Here is a 25,352-nt window from a genome sequence, read left to right as displayed (position 1 = left end):
CTAAAACAGCCCGGTGCGTAGCCTACATGCTCAAAAAAGTTGGTTCCCTCCTCTGGCCTCCTCCCCCCTCCAAGACAGTGGGCTTATGCCAACTATTTAAATGAGGCTGGTTGTAAGACCTAGTGAATGAGGTCAACAAAATGTATAGTCTCAAGCACGGCCAGGTCAAGACAGTGTTCAGGGGAACGCTGGGGAAAAGAGAGAAAATGGTAGAAGCACTAGGCCATGCACACTTTTCTGACTGAAAGGAGGGTCTTCTGGCTAAGGCAGGCTTTGTGTCAAATAAAACACAAGTAATCAGGCAACAGAAGAAATGAGCTTTGATCACATATGTTAGAGGTCATCCTGAAAAATGCTGACAAACTGAAATTTGGAGGTATGTTTTCCTGGACTGGGATGAAGTATGGCCACGGCTCCAAAACCCTCACTTACTGCCCCTGGCCTTGTTCTCCGGCCCTTATTTGGGGACTCTTTAGCACTAGTCTGGTGCACTGTACCATCTTTCCTCCAGTAGGATACTACGGAAATTACATATTAAAACAAATTCTAGTCTTCTCCATTTGGGAGTAATGCAGGTAAATAATTCAGGAATATTATCGACAACCTTCTCAATGTTGCCCCAATTTGTGACATTTTTAATCCTACTAAATTTTAGGTAGGTGATTTTCTTTTTTTCAAATTACGGGACAATCGAGTTTGTGGGGACAAAATCCCACGTAAGCCAAGAACACTATTGGTGTTAGACGCCTTGAGACAGAAAACAGAGTCCTAGGAACAAAATCTGAAGGTGTGTCTGTCCACCCTTATAAAATGAGTGCTGGCTTTAAAATTCTTCAAAGGTTCCCCAAAGTGCTATCAGACTGCAGCAGCTAGAGAGAACATGAGGTAGCCCACCATTTCTCGGGGTCACAAAGCATTAGTCTCAAAGATGATTTCCTCCTCTCCCTTCACCTTGACAGGAGGAAGGAGGCTCAGAGAAAAAGTATGTGCCAATGTTCATGCGTTCAAGTCAACCACAAGTACAAAGCCCAACCATGAGTTTGCAGGACCTCTCCTGAGAGGCAACAGAGAAATAAATTAATAGGGCAGACCCAATTTCCAAGGAGCAGAGAAAAACGAAGTGCAAGATCCACTCAGAAGACAGGGTTAGATAGCCCAAGACATCAAGAACAGAAAGAACAAAAATAAGAAAGCAAGGTTAGAACATCCGCAAAGACTGAACAGTAGCAAGCAGCAGAGAAGATTTTTCTTTAAATTTAGTTTGCACAGAGCCTATAGAGAATGTCTCCAGTACACAGAAGCTTCCGCGCCGTAAAGAGGTTTCTGATCTCTATTTTAATAACTGAAACCCCCTCTCCCCATCACCCTCGTCCTAAAATGGAGGCAGTAAAAACCACCAGACTGTACACTTGAAATTCACCACTGGCAAGGGCGTAAACCACAGGCATTTCTGAAGGTGTGCTAACTATTTCAGGCCACTAGGGTGCTTCTTCCCGCCCGAAAAGGCACATTTCACTTAAGGATCCCCATCTAAGCCCCAAGAATTGATGTCCCTCTGAAAAAGTACACCCTTTCTTCCTTACACCAGTGGCACTGCACTAACTGTGCGGGAGGCATCTCAGGGTCCCCACAGGCTATGGAAAAGTCCAGTGCGATGGTAATTGCACCGGCAAGAACGGGGAGGCAGAGGGAGAAAGAGTTCGCTCCCGCAACGCCAGGCTGAGCAACACCGCTCCTGGGAGAGGCAAGCACTCCGCCGGAGAGGAGCCTGCGCCGCCGAGGAAGTGACCTCGGGAGAGCAATCACGCGCCTGGACAGAGGCGCGGCCGCGCGCTCCCGCCACTCCTCCCTCCCGCGCGTCCCAGTCCCAGGCCGGCTCGGTCCACCTGTGCCGCGGGGCGGGGGCGCGGGTGCCGGCGCGGGGAGGAGCCCGGCTGGCCGGAGCCCCGGGGCGGCGGCGGCTCCCCTCGTGGTCCTCCCTCCCTGGGGCGCTGGGCAGCCCCGCAGGGCCCGCCTGCCCCCCCCCCCCCGACCCCTCCAACCCCGGCACCCCCGACTGCGCGCCCCCCTCCACCCCACCCCGCGCCCACCCCCACCCCTCCCCAGCGGTCTGTACCTTTACTCTGGGGAGGGTTCTGACTCCGGTCCCGGAGGACGTTGATCTGGTAGACGGCTCCGTAAGGCTCAAAAAGTTCTTTCAGCTCCTTTTCCGACCAGGACCGGGGGATCTGTCCGACAAACATCTTAATGGCATCTGGGTCTGGTTGGTCTGAGTGATCCAAAGCGCCGTTCATCTTGTTGGCTGTGCCGTTACTGTCAAAAAGGGAACCGGGAGCCAGAGTTAGGGCTGCACGGTGAGGGACAGGAAGAAAAAAAATGGGGGTGGGGGTGGGGGCGGGGAGGCGGAAGGAGGAGGAAGAGGAGCACGGGGCAAAGTGCCTAATGAGTCGGAGAAATTTGATGAACTAAAACAAAGCACAGGCACCATTAGGTTGCTCGGCGGCAGCAGCGGCTGCGGGCTCTCACTGCAGGCTGCGGTTCAGCATCGCCGCCCGAGCACAGGGCAGCGCCCCGCCGGCTGTCACCCGGGGCGTGGACATCTTGAAGCTCGGGAGGCAGCTGCAAGTTAAGTGCAGGTCTCGCTCTGCAAGGCTGCCACCAACGCATCGGCAGCCTTATCAGCCCCACGCTGGCTCTCGTGTGCAAAGAAGGGGAGGGCTGGATTTCTGTTGGATTCTCCCCCCCCCCGCCCCCCCCCCCGCCCCCCGCGCCTTTTGGAGGGTTTTGGAAGAGAGGAGAGAGGTGGTAATAATAAAGTCACATGAAAAGAAAATGAAACACTTGGCAGTCCGTCAGATGACTAATGCAAGACGTTGGTGATGAATTTGCACAGTGCGCGAGGCATCCATGTGTGCATCAAATTAGGACGTTGTTGCTGCTCAGAATGGAAAGTGCTCCAGCAATGCGGCTCGGCGCAGCTCATTGGCTGCCCACGCTGGAGAAAAGGGCCGGGCAGGGAGGGGGCTCCCATTTAAAAAGCACATTGTTTATGGGATCCAGGCACAAAGGGTTTAATTCAGAGAGGCAAAGGCCATCTCAGAAATGCCTGCTTTGTGCTGGAAAAAAAAAAATGCAGCCCCAGAAAGTTGAGTTCCCACTAAAGGACACTGAATATTTCAAATCTTTCACACTCCATAAATTGCTCTCTGTATATCTGACTTCCAGATGTTGTACTTGAGTTCTAAACAATCACACGTTTGGGAGAGAAAAGAGGAAAGTCTGCCTTTTCTTCTCCTGGCTTCAGTCAATATTTGGGGCTGATACAAAGAGCGAGACCATGAGCTTTTACATATCAGTCTTCTTTAATGCTGTTTTCCAAAACCGTCATTTGGAAGAGAGAACGCTCAGTTTTAGAGTTCTGCCGTTCTAGTCAACGTCATGTAATATGATGATGAAGGCATTCTTTTTTTTTTTTTTTTTAACTTTGGATCCCTTCTATTTGAGCTGCAGTAAACAGTAAAGCAAAATCCCCTACCTCCTTCCTCTCGCCCCCCACCCCCACCCCGACTCTCCTGAATGTACCCTAAACCCATCCACTCTGCCAAGTGACAAGGCTGAATGCCCTGAGCGGCATTCACTGGCAGTACTGGGTTCCTGACTTCACATCCCATCCTGTGAAAATAAAATGGACCCAAGCAAGTACACGGCGGGCAGATACAGTACCTACGGAGCCACTTCCATGGCCACTGCCAGCCCCCAGCTCAGGAGGCAGAAAGGTCAAAAAGGGGCCACAGGGACTAAAACTTATTTCCGGGTAGCCTGGGGGAAATAATGAGAAGACACTCAAGGATCTTAAGCGGGGTTCCTTATTAGGTTAAAGCCCACAATCAAAGACCACCAGAGTACCTTCCGTCCACTGTGGACCTAGCTCGGGTCGCCCCAAGCTCCGGATAAAAAAGACCCTGCGTGATGGCTAAAAGACAAACAAAAAGCCTGTGGAGAGGAGAAATCTTGAATTCAATTTAATCCTGAGAGGAAAATGACAGCAAATACTCTTCACTAGGTCCTGGCTCCGATTTCCACTTCTTCTGACCCCTCCCAGTTTACCACTTCTTTTTTTTTTTAAATTCTTGAGATAAACAATCAGACTGTCTTAACTTGAAGCACTTTCGGAGCTTTTCTCTAATCAAACTTATTGTTATAAAAAATGTTCTGCCGAATAAAATACCGAGTGCAAAATCTGCCTTCCACAATTTGGGTGCAGGGTGACGCTTGTTTGCGGTAGGGGATGATCGCTCGTCATGTTCTCAGGCACCTCTACGTCTTCACAAATCGCCCTTGGAGGATTCAGTAAACTCTGTAACCCACTCCCCACCGCCCCCCCCCCAGCTGACTCCCGCACAGTGTGGGCGGCAGAGCCCCACGCAGAACAGAATGTCGTGCTCACAGCTCACTGGGAGCAGAGAGTGTGGCAAGATGTAGTTCTGGGCCAGGAAGGGCTGTGGTTACCGCTGCTGACAGTCAGCGAGCCTGAAAAGCAGAAGGCACTGCCACAGGTCTCAGCTAAGGGGGAACGGAAGTTCCACAAATGGGGCTCTTGCATCTTGTCTGTACAGAGCATAGTTAATACAATGGAGGGTTTAGGGGATGGTACACCAGTCCTCACAGCAGAACTTAGAGCAAGCATCCCGGCACTGTCTGCCCCACGGGGGCCTTTCTCCTTTCCTCAAGAAATACTCATGGGGGTGCCTCAAGGAAGGGAAGCTGATGAGAGGGCTGGCGCCTCATGCCTTTGCTCTTTCTGTGGGTGCCTATTTATAAACCTTCCCCATCAGCCATCCTGCAGAGATGCCTGCAGATCTCTGATCTGAGCGGGCTGTCAGGGCTCAGGGCATGGGCTCTGAATTCCGGGCCACCCCTTTGAACTGTGTCACTCCGGGCCTTAAACTCTTCGTCTATAAAATGGGAGTGACAAGGGCGCCTGGGTGGCTCAGTGGGTTAAGCCTCTGCCTTAGGCTCAGGTCATGATCTCAGGGTCCTGGGATCGAGCCCCGCATCAGGCTCTCTGCTCGGTGCAAAGCCTGCTTCCCCCTCTCTCTCTGCCTCTCTGCCTACTTGTGATCTCGCTCTGTCAAATAAATAAATAAATAAATAAATAAATAAATAAATAAATAAATAATTTTTAAAAAATGGGAGTGACAGATGCCATGTCACAGAGTTGGGTGTCTGATACGGAATGCAGCCCGGGAGAAGGGTCTGAGCAGTGTGAGCTTCTCCTGCTGTTAAACTGCGTCTTTGCACTCGGAATGCGCTCGGAAATGACTGACCCTTTGCAAATCTTCTTCTCAGTCCTCAGGTTTTCACAGAGGAGACTCAAATGCAATTCATCCCCTAAACAACATTGCCTATCTTTCAGTGAGGGTTTACATGCCAGATGCTGTGGGAGGCGTTTTACCCTCATTTCTAATCCTTATAACAACCTGATGAGAAACTATTATTTTCTAGATGCAATCATCGAAGAATTAAGTTCCTTTCTTAAGATGACTGGCTTATATGCTATAGAAGGAGAATTCAAACCTAGGCCCAACGTGCTCCAAAGCACAAACATCTCTAATCCATCATGTGGCCGAACACTGTGTCAGGTCTCCCTTGGGCTGTGAGGGAATGGCTCAGGGTAAATCCGAGAGAAGACAAGGCCAGGAGCAAATCCTGCTGGGTCCCTAGAATCACACTGCCAAATAAAAGGCATGCTAAGGGAAACACACACACACACACACACCCCTTTCTACTATCTATGGAAAGGAGGGGTCAATGCTGAACTTGATACTCCATCGAGCCTATGTTAAAACACACATTTTTCTCAATAATCACATAACAACGTCTCCATCTCCACGGATTCCCTTCCTCTCTATCCCCACAGGGTAACATCAATGAGCACCTCTCACCCACACGGACACGTCATTTCCGAACTACTTGCCATTTTGCAAAGAACCGTTCCAAAGATTATCGTTAAATGCTAAGTGCCTGACAATCCCTTAAGTAGTTCCAACGACGTCTATTTCTTACACAAACTACCGCTAAAGCACATCTTCTCAATCAAAAGCCTCTGTGCAGGACAGGCGGCCCTAACCCTCGCCAACCCCACATGGCTGACCCCCCACGCGAGATCCTAATGGTACCACAACAGGCTGGTTCACTTTGCTCTGATGCAGGCAAGCTCCCCCTTCTTTGCGCTCCCAGCTTTCTCCCTTGCTGATGCGTGTTTCTAGCAGAGACTTACTGACTTCTTCTGTCCTCAGGAGGCTGTGCGTGCTGACACTTCTAAGGAAGCCAGAAATGATGCGTCCACAGTTAGACTACCGGGGCTACCTGCCAGAGGCCACAGAGAACTCATGTGCTCTTCACAGAGGAATAATTATGGGAACAGAGACCCCCAGTCTCAGCAAGATCTTCTATTTACTAGACTGACCTCAGGCTTAGAAAATTGGACTGGATCACTTCTCTCTGCACTCCCTAGCCATCTTTAGCACCTAGCCCGGTGGGGGAATCACATTCGAATGCAAATACTTACTGACAGCCTCCTCTTTGCCAGAACACTCCCCACATACTTGACATACGGTATTGCAACAGCTCCACGGGGTGGCCTTATCATCCCTGTTTGGGAAATGACGCCACTGAGAGGCATGGAGGTAAAGTGACTTTTCCAATGCCACGCCCCTAAGAACAGGTGTTTGCAGAATCTGGACACGTTAAGATGTTAAGGCCAATTGTCATCACTCACTATTCCATGAGCCAGGTTTCTGGAGGCTGAGGTTCCTGGAGGAACCAGGGGTCACGTGCAGGCCTTCAACGAAAGCGCCTGTGTCTCTGCCGGCACCTCACCTCCAAGCTACAAGAGACTGAGCGCCAATGCCGCTCTTGGTTTTGGCGAGGAGCCAAACCTGAGGCTCCTCTAGGACAGATGCCATATGGAATCGGACCATGAGTTAGAGAGCACCAAGCCAGCGGGCACTGGTGGTATCAGTCTCCGAGCCAAGACGAAAATATAATGATGTTTGGGGAAGAAAAAAATGAGTGCGCTTACTTTTTTGCTTTTAGCACAGGCACTGACCTACTTCCCTACTCCATTTTTGCATAAAGAAAACTAGATCAACAGAGGATATGCAAAATCTTCTGAGGTTCCTCTAAGCAGTCAAATGTTACCAAAATTATAATAATTGACTCAATATATAACTGTTATTAATTCCAGGGCAACAAGCTTGTATAAGGCCAGGCGAATTGCAGGTTCCCTTTTGGAGTGTGGTAACAAAAGAACCAGTAGCTCCCTTCATCCTATGCCCTGGAGAGCAACTTTCTGCATTCTATCTCTAATCTACAGGAAAGGGAGAATAACAAACTTACAAAACGGGTATAAGAAATGGTAAGTGGCTAACTGTACTTATGTTAAAAAAAAAAAAAAGACATAAAATGCCCCTTCAGAAGATATACCAACCCAAAATCAACACAGAATGATGCCTGCCTTGCCTTGGAAAAATTTTGTATAAAGATAGCTCATCTCCCTGAAGGGCTATCAACAATCTTACTGTTCCTATCCTCTTCATCTATCTTATTTTTGTGTTTTAGAAGATCTTAGATCTGTGCTGCCCAACGCTGGGCAGTGATGGAAATGTTCTCGAACTACACGATCCAACATGGTAGCCACCAGTTACAAGTGGGCTACTAGACCCCTGGAATGGGCTTAGAGCAACTGAGAAACAATTTGTAATTTTAATTTTAATTAAATACTTCAAGCTGCAAACATACTGCAAAAAACAAACAAACAAAACTAGGGAGAGCTGAAATTCACTAAAACATGATTTCATCAGGAGGTTTCGGGAAAACAAGAATAAGGGGCCAGCAAAATGCCGCCAGTGCTGGAGGCACCAGAGAGCAAGCGTGTGGGGTCGTGGACTGCACAGCCTGGGTTCTCAGCATGGCTCTGCCTTACGTTCCCTGTGGGGTCCCAGGTCAACCCCGTCACCCCTGTGTACCTCGGGTTCCCTACCGGCAGAACAAAGAGAAAGAATCATTCTCGTCGGCTCCTCATTTCCGTAAACCTGTGACTGTGCTTTGGGCCCAGGTGATGATGTATGGAGAAGATAATTTAGGTAATAAGACCAGCTGCCTCCGGCCTGAGGGGACTCCCTGTCTGTGTCGGATACAGTCCCCTGGGGCTCAGAGGTGACTAAGGCAGAGGCTAGGCATTGATGAGGTGTCCCAACGCCATGCAGAGTGGCCTGTGGGCTCAGACGGACACGCTGATTGGCTGATGACTCGGGGCGGCTACCGGGGTGTCATCTCTCCCAATTTGTGCCACTTCGTCCCAATATCCCAACTGCAGTCCCAACATTTCAGTCAGATGACAGGACACTCTTTCAAAGGGCCTGAGCATGGTTTTTTTGTTTTTCTTTTTTTAATATCACTTGTACTTAAGTAATAGCACATGGAGAAACAGGCTTTGCTTGCTGGTCAAAGGAAATTGTCCAAGACTGAGCTGCATAAGGCAAAGGCAGAAGGAAGCTGGCAAGGAGCCTGGTGCCTTCCAGTGGGCGTGGGCAGCAGGAGGACGGGCATGAGATCCAGTACTGTGAACCATCTTCCACACTGTCCAGGGCGTTGATGATTATTGAAAAACACAATTCTAGGGGCACCTGGGTGGCTCGGTTGGTTAAGTGACTGCCTTCAGCTCAGGTCATGATCCCAGGGTCCTGGGATCGAGCCCTACATCAGGCAACCTGCTCAGTGGAGAGCCTGCTTCTCCCTCTCCCTGCCCCTCTGCCTACTTGGGCTCTCTCTCTCTCTCTGTCAAATGAATAAATAAAATCTTAGAACAAACAAAAAAAACAACACAATTCTCTCCACCATCCACTGGCAATGTGGTCCCCAGAGTTCGGCACCAGCCACGTCCCCCACTGCACCACAGGTGACCAGGCAGAGACCTGGACATGGCCCCACTCAGAAGGCACAACCCTCTAATTCTAAACCTTCCACGGCCTCTCACTTTGGAGAAAGGAATCGCTTGTCATCTAACTTCAAGCCTGGGAATCATGTGTCCTTTCGAAAATGTACCGTTTTGGAAAACATCCACCTTCTGTGGCTGCCTTTCAACATGGTACCTTTGCCACCGGACTGACACTGCTACGGTTTAATGACAGTGGGATTCGGAGTCGCTTAATGGTTTGGGTAAATGGAACAGAATTCTCTGGATGTTTGCTGTCTCACCGATGAGAGGATGAAACCAATGACACTCCTGTATTCACCTGGGAGGTAGTGTTACCGCGGGTCACCAAAGCTTTGCGAGCCCAGGCCATGCCGGTGACAGGTTGGGGCCCCAAATCCCCGAGGCAAGACACCTGGAGGTCAGCTGCTGAACTCACAGAAGATGAACTAGAGCCAATTCTACCGTAAGTTGCTGAAGGAGACAACGTCCATCCGTGTGCGTTGATGGGGCAGAAAAACCCAGCTTACCAAGAACGTACGGGACATCGATACCGTTCCTGGGTGAATTTCACCAGGAAAGAGCGCACCTGTGATGGGCATCCTGCTGGATCTCGGGACCTAATGTTGGACTATATTTGGAGGGAGGTCTGAAACCTATGCCCTTGTTCACCAGCGCGAAAGGGAACCCTGACTCGCAGGAAGTGACTCCTGCAGAGAAGGCCACACAGTACAGGCATCTGGACTCACCCAGGAAAAGGGAAACCTTATGACCTTATCCCAACTTGACTGCTAGTAAAAAGCAGATAGGTGGAAACCCCCGCACAAAGCAGTAAGTCTGGAGGCATCCCGGGGTGTGTGCAGTCTGACGTACAAGCACCCTCTCTGGGAAAGCCGCGAGGTGTTGGCTCTGGGTGGCCTCTGCCCAGGGAACTCATTTCACTCAATGATTTACCAGAAATAGTTCAGTGGACTTGAGAGCGGAGCAGAAGGCATTTGCATAGAGAGAGGTTTTTTAGATGAACTTTCAGAAATGGCAATAGGGAAATAATAGTCACATAGAAGATTTAGATCAGGCTTCACATTTTCCAAGTCCTCGAGGAGCTCATATTAATTAATACCCCCCCCCCAACAAGGCTGAGGTCAGTATTGCTGACCCCACTTTGTAGATGGGAAGAGGGTGTGGGGGGCACCCTGACCCTGGGTACATGCCCCTTCTCAGTGCCCTCCCCATCTGATTTACCTCCCCATGGCCCAGTGCCACAGAATTCACCTGTCTGCCGGCACAAGTCACTGTAGGTGGTCCTTCTGGCTGATGGGGAAGAGGCTGGTTTGGCCCCTATCAAGTAAGGTAAAATGTGAATCATGAAATGAAGACAAATGTGGGGGGACTCCCCATACTGAGTGCGGATCTTTACTACGATGTCTCCCACAGTCACCTGCTAGCAGCACATGATGACGATGAGGGACACACAGGGAGAGGGCAAAGAGCACTGACACCGTGTCCCCAGGTCCTGGCCACCACGTTCCTTGAGACATGTCACCCCTGCTGCTGGCCCTGGCTCAACTATTTTGCCAGGAGCTACTGACGCAAGAGGAAGCCAGCAGGGAGGCTGGCAACAGTCCCCACTCCCTGAAGACACACCGGTGGCGGAAGTGGACGGTTCTCCCTTGCAGGTTTCTGTCAAACCCACTCGGACTGGATTCTCCCCCCAAATCTTTCTTCCTTTCCCTCAGATGACGCAGTTACGGGACTTGCTTTACGTTAGGTCACGGTGCCAGATGTGAAGGAGAGAAGAAAAGGAGGTCGCTGGTGCCCCAAAGCCACTCGCAGCCAATGAAAAGAGAGCGCACAACGTGAGACCCAATTACGAAGTGATAATGCCCGGAACAGAGGGACAGACAAGGGCCTGCTGTAAGCCGGCAACGAGTGACCGATGGGGCCACGGGGACCGGCACGCAGCGTTCTAAACATGCGTCGTCCCAGGGGTCGAAGCTTTAAGCGGCATACAAACAAATCAGAGGCAAAGGAAGAGGAGCTGTACCGTTTCAAAGAAAAAAAGCTATCACTGGGGGCTGAGACCCACAGAGAGCAGCCCCAGCGCGCCTCCCTCCCAGGGAGCTTGCACTTGACACGGGGGACCGCGCCACGCTGGAGAGACCCAGGGCTGGGGCAGCCATCACCACGCTGCCCGACTCGAGTGGGGAGGCCCAGCCATGGCTCCCCACCTCCGCTCGCCATGCCAGAAAGCGGAGGCCCACGAGCATCCACGGCAGCCCTTGCACCCCTCCTGTGGCATCCAGCACTCCCCACGACATCCTGCGGAGGCCAGCTACCCTCGTGCTCCTGTGGTTTGCTACCCTGTGTGCAGCAGTCCCCTCCCTCCTGGGCTGCTCAACCCTCCTCTCTGCTCTCCTATAGCCATGGCCAGCAGAAGGCTCTGGAACCACCACGAACTCACTTCCTTTCCTCCAGTTTGGCTTCATGTGTGACGTCCCTGTTTTTCCGAGTGCCTCCCACTGCCTCCTACCCTGCGCCAAATCTGAGACTTGGAATGTCTTACACAGAACACACACGTCATGCAGATCTCCTGCCAGCCCAAGACCTCGCCCATCTCTGACCGCTGAGCCTACGGAAACAGTAACTAACGGAGCCCTCCTCGGGTATACGGTACGCTTCTGGAATTCTCCATGTGGGGGACGTCTTCCACAATCATGAATCCAACAGGTATTTACACAATGGCCCCACGGTCCAGGCATTCCTCAAGGTTTGGAGAGAGGGCAATGAACAAGGTGAGGTTAAGACTACCTTTAAGGAGCTTATATCAACGGGTATGGGAGCTAAACAGGGCAATCTTTCAAGAGATTAGAAAGGGGTCGTTCATTTCAGTGGAGAAAAATGAAGGCCGGGACGGAGACACGGAGTGCCAGGTGGACGGGTGCAACTCTAAGTACGATGTTTAGCGAAGACCTCATTTAGAAGGCGAGCATGGGGCCTGCACAGTCTCATTGTGGCCCTAACATATATATTCTGAATAATGAGATTTGATACAGCAAGAAGGCTTTGAAGTTGTAAAATTTAAGTCACACATTACACAATTATAAAGAACCACGATTACAAAGGACCACGTTATCCCATTTGGCACTGTTTTATTGAATCTGAGGGTCGATACACCTATTACAAATGAGTTACTGAGTTATGCCTATTTTTCTCTAAATGCCCGCTGGGTCCACTTGCCCCAGCTCTGCCACTGTCCTAATTCTGGCCATTCTGGTGATAAAACCATTCAGGGAGGGGTGCCTGGGTGGCTCAGTTGTTAAGTGTCTGCCTTCGGCTCAGGTCATGATCCTGGGGTCCTGGGATCAAGCCCTACCTCGGGCTCCCGGCTCGGCGGGAAGCCTGCTTCTCTCTCTCTCTCCCACTCCCCCAGCTTGTGTTCCCTCTCTCCCTGTGTCTCTCTCTGTGAAATAAATAAATAAATCCTTAAAAACCGACTGACAAACAAAATACCATTCAGGGAGCTCTCCTACCTTGGATGAAAGGATGAAGATTTCACCGACCTCTGTGTTTGCCCTGTATTCAGAACTCCATCTACCTCTCTGTTAAATATTGATTATCAGTCCATTCATCTCGTTTTCTCATTTATCAATGCCCAAATTGAATCTCAGGCTGGTCTTTCCTCAACCAGCATTTGGCCTGCCTTCCTCAGTCATCAATGATGTATACTCAAGGAGCACAGGCTAAAATGAATGCCAGCCTGAGGGAGGCAGCCAGCAGTGTAAAGGCTTGATATAAATGTGCTGGAGGTTAGACATGCCACTGTTTCCTTCCACTGCTCTGGAAAGTCTAAAGCTGACTATATATATATACAAACTAATCACATCATATGAATGACCGTTCAGATCACAGAAGAGCATCCACTAGTGAGGGAAGATAAGTATTTCTGTAGAATAACAATTTCTTAGGTTCAGATGTATTTGTTTTTTGGGGTAATGCCTTCAGACTCCTACATTTGTGGGTTGTCGGCAAGAGAATTCAGGAAAAAAAGGACCTTAGAGCAGTCAAAACGGATGTCACCCAACTCTCCCCCTGGTGTTTATTTCCTTTCAGTTCTTTGGGGGAGCGTCTCAATCCATTCCTCAAAGATTCTCATTTTTTTTTTTAAAGGTTTTATTTATTTATTTGACAGACAGAGATCACAAGTAGGCAGAGAGGCAGGCAGAGAGAGAGGAGGAAGCAGGCTCCCTGCTGAGCAGAGAGCCCGATGCGGGGCTCGATCCCAGGACCCTGAGATCATGACCTGAGCCGAAGGCAGAGGCTTTAACCCACTGAGCCACCCAGGCACCCCAAAGATTCTCATGTTTTATGTTGGTTTTTCACAGCCTTGATCACCGGCCTTTCAAACCCACAGGAGACCGCAGGTAGCAAAGGAGAGTGTTTGCCAATGGCGGCCCAGGGAGTGACTGCCTCTGGATGATTCCGAAGGCGCACAGCAGTGGAAAGGACATTCCGAGCTGGGGCTGACTTCTGTTCTCCACGAGTTCCCAAGGACAGCTGCGCAGCAGAATAGTGAACCTGTATGATGGCAATCCTGGCTCATCGAAAGAGCCATTTGATGCTTAATAACTCTGGGTGGGAAGGCAGGGAAATACAGAATCCACTGTTGAGAAGGGTTCCTTCAAAATGAGACAACAGAGAACCTGTGCCTTAATGGATACGCTTTCCACCCAAGGGCACACTTAGCTAATAAGGCCGACTCATGCCGCAGGGGCCCCAGGTATCCGACACTTTTCTCTCTCATCCTAATACACGCTGTGCATCAAAACTCAAGATCTGGGTACCATCTAATTTGCTGCCGTTAAATGCAGTGGCTGATTTTCGCCAAGACACTTCAACTTTTGGGGGGTTAATCTTCCGGAGTTGCCTGTTCTATTTTTACCAGTCGTTATTGTGGTTCTTGCTGCATCCGGCTGGGACGAGTGAGGGAAGTGGGTGGGAATCTGGGGAGAGAGGAGTTGCTCCCTTTGGGGATTTTGTTTTTCTAAAGTAAATTATGTTTGTTCACTGATCAAGAAGTAAACTTTAATTCTTTCTCTTTAAGACATCATAAAAGATGATGTTTGCGGTTGGAAAACCGGAGATTAAAAAGCCCATAATGGATGCCTGGGATACCATTCAAGGGACTAGTCATGAATTTTCTAGAAGCTTTCTGTCCAAGCATAAGAAAAGGAAACAAGAGGATCTATAGAGACTGCACAAAATTCCTAGATAGCAATCCAAAACGCTCGCCTCTCCCATAGTCTGCTTAAAGAAATTTGCAAAAGTAATGGAAAAACACTGCCAAGTCTGTAGCATTACTCAAGGAAGACTTCCAGAATTCCATGCACGTCAGCTCCTCGGGTATGTTTCCTTATGATACGAACATGCCAGTTGGTCATGCTACAAAAGTACCTATATCAAAAGGAAAAGTCCAAATGCTAGTCCTCAAATTCCAACATCATGCCTTAAGATGAAATCAATACCAAATACCACATTTCGATTCAGAAATCTATAAAATCCCCGTCCCCAGTATCTCATAAATTCCATTTAGCATCTTCAATCACCAATTAAAATAGGCTTTGACATTTAATTTGCTGATTTCTTTAGAAAACACCATCCGACTAAACCCCCTCAACAAATTAGAATAAAAGTAGGATTACGTGCTAAATTTTAATAGCTGTTATTCCAAGAGGCTGAATATCGTTCTATCAAAATTCCCCACAGTTGATTTTTTTTAAGCCATTTCTTCATTTTTTGACACTACATCTGGCACAATGAATACAGATGATCATTTGTTTATGTATCTGTCTAACTGCCTTTCCCAAACACAGCCAGATGGAATCTTTCAGAATCAAATTAATTTCAGATTAATTCACTCTGGACCCACTCCAGTTTCATGACTCTTTGCTTTGAGGCATCAACCAAACTGATGGGAAGTCATGAACTCAAAAGAGCACAGGTTCCTCGATATCAACGGGGAGAAATAGTACAAGTCTATGGTTGCTCCCTGTGCCCAGAAAGAAATCCATCCGGAGGCCTGGCCAACAGTTCACCGTGTCAGAGTCATCCAGGAAGAATTTCCTTGTGGATCCAAATAGGATCACAGTTAATTTTACATCCAACAGTCACAAGGGCTTGGGAGGAGTCCAGGGAAAATGAGCGACCTAATTGCTAACATCAGGACCCGCGCCGGTACGGTACCACTGGCCATATACGGAGTCCGTTGTGGCACCCGTTGTGGTACACCTGCGAAGCGAAAGAGTTAATCCCAAGCACCCAAGGTGAGTGTTCTCCCTCTCTAGCTGTGGCAACTTAAGGAACTAGACACAAATGTAACCAGGCTTTGCACGCTGTCAATCTCGATGGATGCCTTTATTACTACCGTACTTGTTTCAATTGCAATTTGGGTTTCCATGGAGACACAACAGTCAGCTCTAGAAAATTATAAGATAAATGTCAGGTGGTGATAACGGTGTTAATGAAGCTTCGGTGACAAGCAGCTCTGTGCTCCAAATAATAAGCTTATTTCTATTAGCATATGTATAACCTGTCAAAAAAACCTGGGAGAGAGTATTAGGAATGCACTATCTATCTATCTGTATTTAAGAGGAGAGGGGACAGATCCCCCCCTTGGAGGGGCTTAAAATATGGTGGGTCAATCTGAAGAAGAAGAAGAAGAGGAAGAGGGAGAGGGAGAGGAAGAGGAAGAGGAAGAGGAAGAGGAAGAGGAAGAGGAAGAGGAAGAAGAAGAAGAAGAAGAAGAAGAAAGTAATGGCTGGTTTTGTGGGAAAATTAGGCACCGGTGACGGCTTCCAATGATGCTCTTGCTGACATGAGGCAAGGCCTTACTTCACCCACTAATGGATGGGATTTTTTTTCTTATAAGGTGGTTAATCTCTGTTTCTGGAAGCTGAGAGCTCAGCTCATGAGGCCTGACCATGGCAGACGGCAACCGTCTGGGAAATAAATGCTAAAGCCAGCCTCGTGGTAACGGGGTCGAGGCCGCCCATCGCCTGCCTCTCTCTTCATTGTTGGCTAACAGTAGCTGGCTCGCTAGAATCCAGAATCTGACACCACTTTGGAGTAGTCTACTGTCAAACGTGTGCCCCTGAAATTTTCTCCAGAAGAACCTGTCAGGTCCCCCAAACTGCCAGCTCTGCATGTCTGCAAGCTTGATGCACTGGGGACATACAGGCTCGTGCTGTCGAACTGTGAAAACAGTGTAGGGCCAGGTCTTACGAAAAGTCCCTGCAGGAAAAAAGAAGCTTCCCTTTGTTTGGAAAAGAGGATTCAGACACGGAACACATTTTTTATATTCTCTTTGTGAACATCCGTGAAGACCCTACAGTATGATGGAGGGTGAGAATTCTGCCAATTAAAGACAAAAGGAGCCCCCTCCCCCCGTAAGAGAAATTCTTCCCAATTCAATACTCTGTGACCTGGCCATAGGGCCCACCGTTTTTTCATTCCACCATATTTTTTTGTTTATTTAACAACTTTATTGAGTGCCAGGCACTGCGTTTCAAAACACAATGACGAGTAAAACAGTCACCACTCTTACTTTTCTCATTGCTTAGGGCCGGGTGCAACCAAACATCTAAGGTTTTAAGCCAAGTATCGTAATATTTCTCTTCTCTTTTCTTTCTTTCTTTCTTTCTTTCTTTCTTTCTTTCCTTCCTTCCTTTTTTTTTTTTTTTTTTTTTTTGTCCAATGTTTGGTCCCTTTTGAAGGGACTACATGACTACACTTTTTCTGGGGCAAAACAACTCCTTTTGCTACAAGTCTAGGTTGGGAACAGCGGACTGCTCCAACCTCCCCTGTCTCTGTCTGGATTGCTTTAACAAAAATGCCATAAACTGGGTGGCTTAGAGACAACAAACAACTATTTTTTCCAATTCTGGAGGCTGAGTCCAGGACCCAGGCACTGGCAGATTCCGAGTGTGAGGAGACCCACTTCTTGCTTCACGGACAGCTGTCTTCTTGCTGTGTCCTCATGTAATGAAAAGGGTGAAGACACTCTCCTTTGTAAGGGCACTAATCCTATTAGGAGGGTCCACCCTCATGACCTAATCACCCAAAGGCCCTTACATAAACCTCTGGATACCATCATCCTGGGCATTAGGTCCCACATACGAATTCTGGGAAAACAAACATTCAGTCCAAAGCATTCTCATTACTACTGTCAACTCCTTTCCTCCCACTCCACTTTCCAGGAAGAAGACGGATGGTGTCAAACCCAAGGTTCTGGATGTCACTGGGCCTCGGTGCTAGGGCAGAAACGTGTGGCGCAGCTTTTGAAGAAGTTACAAGTTACTGCTTCCCCATGACGCTTTCTTCTCTTCAGAATGTTCCCTGTCACTCCATATGGCTACTGTATCACGTGCTGGGACTGCCTCCCACTCTAAGGGGTGGGCGCCTCTCCCAGCTTTGCAAGATCTAGCAAGACAGAGGGAGATCCAGGGGGAAGTGGAAACAGAATGGCTCAAACCTCACGCTCCGGTTATGAGGAGAAAGCCTGCATTTCTTTTCCTAACAGCCGGTCCCTCCAGCCTTTCCTCCCTGCCTGAAATCCCAGTGAGGCTGTGAAGACTCAAGCTATGGTTTGGTCCACAAGAAAGTCTTGGGCTTCCGTTTAGCAGAAGGTTTAGCTCACGGAACACAAAGATCTCTTGGCTCTCTTGTGACCAGGCTGACTCTCCAGGGACGGGGTCCCACCCACGCCACAGCTTGTCGCCACACATGCTGTCCCCTGCATGTGCGTTATGGTCCAGGTGCAGGTGTGATAAAGCCGACAGAAGACTCCAGAGTTCAAAACCCTCTCCACCTCACTCAGGAGGAAGGAATTAACATATCCTTCCCTCAGAGCAAAGTAAAACAACACAAAACAACCCAAAACCCAGCAACAACCAGCACGACGACAGCCTACGACATCATCGCACACTCCCAGACTCCTTGATTTCTCTTCTGGTTATGCCACCGAGGGAAAAAGGATGGGAGGAAAAATAACTCAGGAGCACATACAAATCCCACGACACTAGCGATGGGATTCTTTAGTAGGGCCAAAGGGGTCCTCTGAATCCAGGGAACACAACGGGAAAGTCATGAGGCTTAAGTTTTAGCAACTGGACTTGAACTATGGGGCTTAGAGACTGAAACCTTTTCAGTTGTAAGTCAAGTAACAAGTAACGCGATACTATGTTACTAAAAACTGCCTGAAGCATCGAGGTCATGGAAACAGAAAGATTATAAACAGCACAACTCGGACCAGTCAGTTAAGTATCCTCAACCTCTCGGCTTCTGACCAGCACTCCTCATTCTCTTCTGCTCCTGTTCAAACTTCTCACAAACCATTCCACATCAGTCTTAAAAGGCTTTGGAGCAATCCCGTCTTGAGATGGAAAAGTCACCTGCGATGATTATTGTTGGTATTTTAAAATTATTGGAATAATTACTGTTATCTTTAATAGCACCGCCACAAAGCATATTACGATAGTTCTTCAATTTTAAAATGACGGCTCCAAACTGGGGCAACCAAAATTACGATCATAATTTTCCAGAACTGACAATATTTGCTAAATAGACTCCTTGAAGAGAAGGAGGTTATACGCGTGGGAAATAAATAGGAGATTATGGTTTAAGTGTGGCAGGGCTTAAACAGGGAGTTCAAAAGTAAAAGCAGAAGACAAATTGCTGCTTAGTTTTTTGTGGTTTTTTTTTTTTTTTGCTGTTTTGTTTTGTTTTCTTCTTGTTGCTGCTTAATGTTGAGAGGTTTGACTACACTTCGGTGTCTCAGCCTTAAGTGACAGCAAGCAGGGGCCAGGTGCCCACCACGACCAGCAGAGCCTCACCCTCCGCTTTGAAAGGCGTCACAAAAAGCTTTCCAATTTTGTGTTTGTTTTTATAGATAATGTTATCAGGACGATCAAATCAAACACATCGAAGAGACAGTTCCAAAACCATTAAGAGTCATTAAAACTACCATGGAAGAAGCCCTTCCAGGACAACGTGGAACAGATCGTAAGTTCCTCTGGGACTTGGGGGTGACGGGGTTCATGTTTCTCTGAAAATGGGACACACGACGGAAATAGCGTTTCGGACAGGAACTGTGCCAAGAGCATGACGATTTTAAGCCACGGACAGTTCGATACCTATGATCTTGTCTCTTTAGCTGCAGGTTTACTTTGAAAATAATGATCTGTTTGGTTTCCTCAAAGACTGATGGAGGGAAAGCAAAACCACCTGGAAAGATTCATGGCTTGTGTTACCGAAAACAGCAATGAAACAGAAATACTACTGAGGCTGAAACCCAAAAACTTATCAAGGACAGGATGATGCAGAACTTTTAAAAACAACGACCCAAATCACTATGAAAATGATTTTAATTCCCCTCCCAAGGTCATACGGCATCAATTTTGGAAACCACATTTCTCCTGGGATAGAGAACTGTGTGAGGTTTCCTGTGTCCGCGGGATCATGAATATATTTAACAGCACAGAGGCGCTGGGATTTTGGAGATCAGCTTACTAGAGAGAGTACACCTGAATGAAGGCATGAATCCCTGAGGACAGGGTGCATTTCTGCAGGGGGGAAAATCCAGGATGATAATTATGTACCTGCTGAAACTGTAGATATGCTTTGAGATCAGCATGTTTTTGAGGCTTGCACACAGAGGTTTCATTAGTGATCCCAAACATCAGGATCTCTGTGGATACCCTGGCAACCTTCCACTTCGGCACACGGGGAGCAGGAGTGCAAAGCACAGAAAGATCTAGAAGTAACAGAACGCCAGATGTGTCCCGAAGCTGCGCGCAGAAGGGCAAACCCTCCTGTTGACCTCAGACTCCACTCCTGGAAATCCCACCCCCTTTGGCAGGGAGGCTCCCAGTCGTGTGCATTGCATTTATGAAAGGGATTTGTTCTTTTGGGACTGTTTGCCTAGAGGACAGAAAACCTAAAGATCTGTGGCTTCCACTGTGTGGAAAAGTCAAAACGCGTCAGCTGGGGAAGGCGGGGATCTCCTTAATATGCACATTAATAATGTAGGTGTGGGAGGGGAGGCACTGGGCGTCAATCAGGAGAAGGTTCCCCTGGTTACTTGTGATAAATGGGTTCCGGCGAGGAGGCAGTTCACCTGTGAACCTGGCGTGATGAGATCTACCGAGGCCATTTTTAATTCACTAACTGGACATTATTGACAGGCTACCCGGGTTGTTGTGGGTTTGTTTTTAAGACAACAATCGATAATAAGGGCATCTTGCTTGGCTGACTGGAGGGAGATATGGCTCTTTTTTTTTTTTTTTCTCCTTAATTAACAATAACATTCAAGACCCTGACAGAGAATAATGGTGAAATAAATTATGGAACCACTTACGTATGAAACCATACATTATTAAAACTACTCTAAATGGGTCCTTAATCTAAATAAAGATGGTCATTTTAGGAAGCCAAGCATCTCAAGAATTAGAAAGGACACAATGTTATTCTGACCCAAAATATAAAAGGTGTGTCCCTTTGCCAGCCGGCCAAAGTATCAATTGCCCTTGACTTTCATTATGATTCATGGATGTCTCTATGCTGCCTGAGTCTCAGCTTCAATTAGTCACAGCCCCGTATTTCTGTTGGCTAAAGACAGGAGAAAGAAGCCATCGGGCAAATTCACTTCCAATATTTACACTTTGCGTATCCCAAATGGTCAGCAAAAGCAGTTCTAACCAGTCTTCATGGTGTGAATGAGCGCAAGGACCACCTTTCACTTGGTCAGCTTTAAGACCAGGCATCGTAATGAATACAGTAAAGGAAGGCGTAGGAACCCCTTATTAAACCAGGTCTTCGCCATATTGCAAATAAACAAGAATGTGGGGTTTTCTTGGGCAGCTTTGCCGGTGCTAAGCTCTAGAACTCATTTAATGTAAATTTTGTTTTAACCTAACATATGCACACTACCCCTGACGCCATCAGGGCAGCCGTCATTCTGATGGGCGGCTCTCCGTGGGGGAGAACCTTCTTTGCTGCCACTGCGACCGCTGCCCCTGCCGGGAGGAAGGAAATCCCCATACGTGGGGAGCCTGGGCAAGGCTCTGCTTGGCCGTTTTACACACTTGCGGTCAGGTGTTCATAAAAATGAACTTTCAAGTGACACAGGAGCTTGCAAGGTACAGTCTACACCATGGAGATGATTATGAGCAGAGCAATTTCCTCCCAGTACAAGCCGCCAACCACTGTATGGACACCTATAACTTACAGTCCACATTCAATCCAAGAGAAATCCACTTGCCTCACATCCATTGCCACATGATTATGAAACACTGAGCTCAATCGTTTTAACAGGCTTACTCTACTTAACAAAGACATCCTGGTTTGTATGCATGGGGGCCATGCTCAAAAAGGCTTATGGGGACAAGCTTTGCACAACCATTTTATTTTTTAATGACTACAGAAGCTCTTGGGGCTCATGATATTAAAGGAAACAAAAAGGGAGGGAAGTAGCATTGGTTTTTAATTACTTCTAACTCTGAAGCTAACCGTGTTCAAGCAAGAATTCGTTGAACATTCAGAGACCAACCCAAGTGCAGACTTTTTTGACTTGGCCAGCCTTCGAGTTCTGTCCATACCACTGCCACAGGCATGAAGATTTCTCACTGACGGGACAAGGCGGGAACTAATAAAAAGTTGAAGTTCCTTTCCCCAAGGAATCATCCTTTGCAAAAACAAAAACCTGAAAATCTCAGGTAGCCGTTTCTCTTCAGTCCTTCACCTCCCGTTCATTTCTGTGGTCATCGCCCTCAAGCTGCTGTATGTCAGGCATACAGGGATGGGGGGGCGGGGGATGGATAGATCAGATGAATCATCTGTCTCCCCTGGGGCCTGATTCAAAATTCTAAGGACTCCTCGGAACTTTTATTAAGGCACCATTCAATCTGAGTCCAAATTTGTAAAACCGTATTTACCATTTTGGCTCCATCCTTTTAAGTAAACATCCCGTCTGATCTAGTTCTGTCTTCGTGTGCTGTGGCCTTGGGCTGACGGCTACACTGCCTTATTATCACCTGGGAGACATGAGGGAGGATCAAGCAAAGATAAACCTGTGTGGCTAAACACGCTGAGGGCCACGGCTGTGGGTTGCAAATGGAGGAAGGGCGATCTAATGACACGGGCAGTCAAGGTAGATCTGGATTCAGAAACAAAGAATCCTGAAAAGACCGCTCAGATTACAGGAAAGATTGCCCATTTAGGACCGTGAATGGCAACAATTCACACAGGGAGCACACCAAAGCCCGTGGCCATCCGGGAACGCCGGATTCTAGCTCAGTGACCCAAGGATACACTCAGTTCTCCTCGCATATAATTTTGCTTTGCCAGCTAAGGACGAACAGCAGACATGCAGGCCACACGAGAGATAACAACAATAGAGACAAAGGGGAAAACAAAGTTTCTGGTTTGCGTTGTAACAAAAACGTTTCCTTCCTTTATTATGAAACTTTGATTGCTTTAATCATCATCTTGTACACCTTAAACTTACACAGTGTTACAAGCCAAGGATATGTCAATAAAACTAGAAAAAATAAAATGCAAATAAGTGTGGGATTATTGGGATTTGAAATACAGTTATGGTTTTTTAAAAAGATTTTATTTATTTAACAGAGAGATCACAAGTAGGCAGAGAGGCAGGCAGAGGAGGAGAGGGAAGCAGGTTCCCCACTGAGCAGAGAGCCTGATGCGGGGCTCGGTCCCAGGACCCTGAGATCATGACCTGAGCCGAAGGCAGAGGCTTAACCCACTGAGCCACCCAGGCTCCCCCAGTTACGTTTATTAATTTTTTAAGCCATTTTATTATTTTTTTTTTACGATAGGTGTAGAGATACATTTGTTATGTTAGAAAAAAGATACCCTAGTGAAAAGCATGGTCAGTTACATGTTGAGCCCTTCTGCAAAAATTCATACAATTGTGTGCAAAATACTAATAAGATATTATTATTTGAATCACTGATTCATTCCTTCACTCATCCACTATTTACTGAGTACTACAAATTGTTCCTAGCAGTGTGATGAATGGAAAAGAGGGAGGGTGTTGATGCTAGCCAGACCCTAGTTGAAATCTCAGCTCGGTATCATTCTTGCTATCTAACCCTGCGCTAATTACTTGGAGTCCCCAAATCTTCCACTAGACAATGAGTTTGCAAGGACACCTATCCAGCACCTGGAAAGAGTATGGGCGCTGTCACAACATTCTTTGATTTTTTTTAGTTAAGTAATACCTGAATGTGGAAAAGATGTACACGTGAGTGAGGAGTGACTGTTTCTCAGGCAGGGTAAACAGCAGCATATAAAAGCCACATTTTAAGCAGAAGCCATGTGGCCTAACACCATCCCAAGCATCCTGGATGCCACGAAGCTTAGCCACGATTGAAAACGATGTTAAAGGAAGAAGAGTGAAGGTCCTTCGTCTACACTAGAGGGCCTGGTTGGATCTTCTGGGTGCTGCTTGGTTTCCCTGCGGCTGTGCCATGCTCAGTTCGAAACAGATTCAGTGTCCCCTGCTGTCTCCACACAGACACCACGCTCCTACCCTGCAGCTCACTTCCTCTCCGTGCTCCGTCCCTCAACATCACCCCCTACCCTGAGTGGCTGATTTCACAGTAGACTTCCCAGAGCAATGCCCCCCCTTGAAAATCTCCACCCCACCCAACGGTTCTGAGCGGACAGTCTTACCTGACTCTCATAGTAAAGGCAATCGCTCACCAGGCAGCTGCGTGTCCAACCGTGGGAGCCCCACATACAACCTGCTGTTATTTGCTTGGTCAGCACGAAAGGCGTCTCAGAGCCGCTTATGAATCCCGATGCCCCGGGCAGGCCATCTGAAGAGGAGCCAGCTCTTTCGGCGACACATAAAAGTATCTCTACCACACAGATGCCTGCGACTCATTTGTAGACCAATTACAAGACTGGAGCGGCAGCAATGTTTTACATTTGTCCTGTTTTGTATTTTTAGCCCTGGCTTTTTCCTTCCGTGGATTATGGTAAATACAACATTTGCTTCCCGAATGTGGGACTTGCTAGGATCATAAAGGAAAGTGCCTAACAAGCAGAGTACCTTTGGCTATTGCATTATAGGGGTGCGGACAGTTACACTAAGTGGCTGGCTTTAGTCATACTCCAATTCTATTAAGCTGCCTTGCTGAGAAACACAGGAATAAAGAAGGACGCTTCAGTGCACAGCGTGTTTTCAGCTCCTGGCCCCCAATCAGCACATCCCTGGGAGGCCTTCACTGTGGAGGAGGAGGGAGAAAGCTCTTAAAAAAAAAAAAAAAAAAAAAAGTCTACGTTTCTATCAATTTGTTCCTGAAGTTTCTTTCTTCCTTTACCATCGTTTCATCTGCTTTCCCAACATCAGGCTAACAAAGGAATCTGGAGAATAAAGTAAAATAAGCCCTAAAATTCTACTAGAAAACCACACACTGCCCATTTTATGGAGCCAACCGCGAACCATTTTGCACAGAGCGCTGTGTCTTGTCCTGAGCGGACGACATAACTTAGGACATCCCCTCACGGCTCAATCTGGCAATTCCACATCAGGTCACGACTTGTGTATTTAGCCTGCTTGCCCAACTACACAGATCGTGGCGAGGACGAGGGGAAGCTTTGCTTCGCTTCCTCCCCACAAGTCTGCTGCTCTTCTGACCTCGCCATAAATTAGCGAGATACTGAGTTGTCAAGGTAGCATGTCTTCTGGAGGCAATTACGGGGACACTTTGTCCTAGCATTATGAGATGTGGCATTTTCACTAGGTAATGTCCATAGGACATAGGCCCAGCGTGCATCCCTGCAGATGAAATGGGACTGTGCCATGGGGCCAAATGGGAAGGAGGTCATGGTCCGGGCCACCATGCCGGGGATATCCGCGGCGCAGTGAACAGGCTAGACAGAGAGGCCACCTGCGAGTGTGTGCATTTTACTTAACAGTTCCCCCTTTCTTTGAGGAATAAGGCAAAGATATTTCACTGCTCTCAAAATAACATATTAAAAAAAAAGTCAGGGGTAGCCTTTGAAGAGAAATGTATTTTAATAAAAGATGACAACACGTGCAAAGAGATGCTCCGAGGAACACAGGAAAGGTTGACGCGGGGTCTGGTGAAGACTGATGCCTTGGTAAGGATTGGGAATGGGGAGAGACACCTCATGACATAACACGGGGCACGCTGAGCTGTGCGCAGGGTGGAGGTCACCGACATGAGGTATGCAAGAGATTAGAAAAATGGGACAAGGAGGGGACAGGATGACATGCATGTCAGAAAACTTCCCACCAAACCACCTGGGGTGAAAACTCCAGACATCCTAC

General features: G+C 47.9%; 1 protein-coding gene across 5 annotated transcripts in view; it reads right to left on the bottom strand.

Annotated features, from left to right (window-relative positions):
* LOC111158599 (CUGBP Elav-like family member 2) overlaps positions 1–25,352 on the bottom strand; it is a 321,671-nt gene that overhangs the window by 146,899 nt on the left and 149,420 nt on the right. For 4 of the 5 annotated variants that reach the window (XM_022520725.1, XM_022520726.1, XM_022520724.1 and 1 more), the window contains exon 2: positions 2,117–2,313. In XM_022520725.1, coding sequence (XP_022376433.1) covers positions 2,117–2,313 — 197 coding nt within the window. Of the gene's footprint in view, positions 1–2,116; positions 2,314–2,485; positions 2,680–25,352 lie in introns of those variants that run through there. The other variant, XM_022520729.1, reaches the window with a different exon arrangement.

This window comes from Enhydra lutris, unplaced genomic scaffold (genome assembly GCF_002288905.1).
Source record: "Enhydra lutris kenyoni isolate GAN:26980312 unplaced genomic scaffold, ASM228890v2 scaffoldscaffold61, whole genome shotgun sequence".
NCBI classification, from domain to species: domain Eukaryota; kingdom Metazoa; phylum Chordata; class Mammalia; order Carnivora; family Mustelidae; genus Enhydra; species Enhydra lutris.
This window is presented reverse-complemented; position numbering and strand designations above follow the sequence as displayed.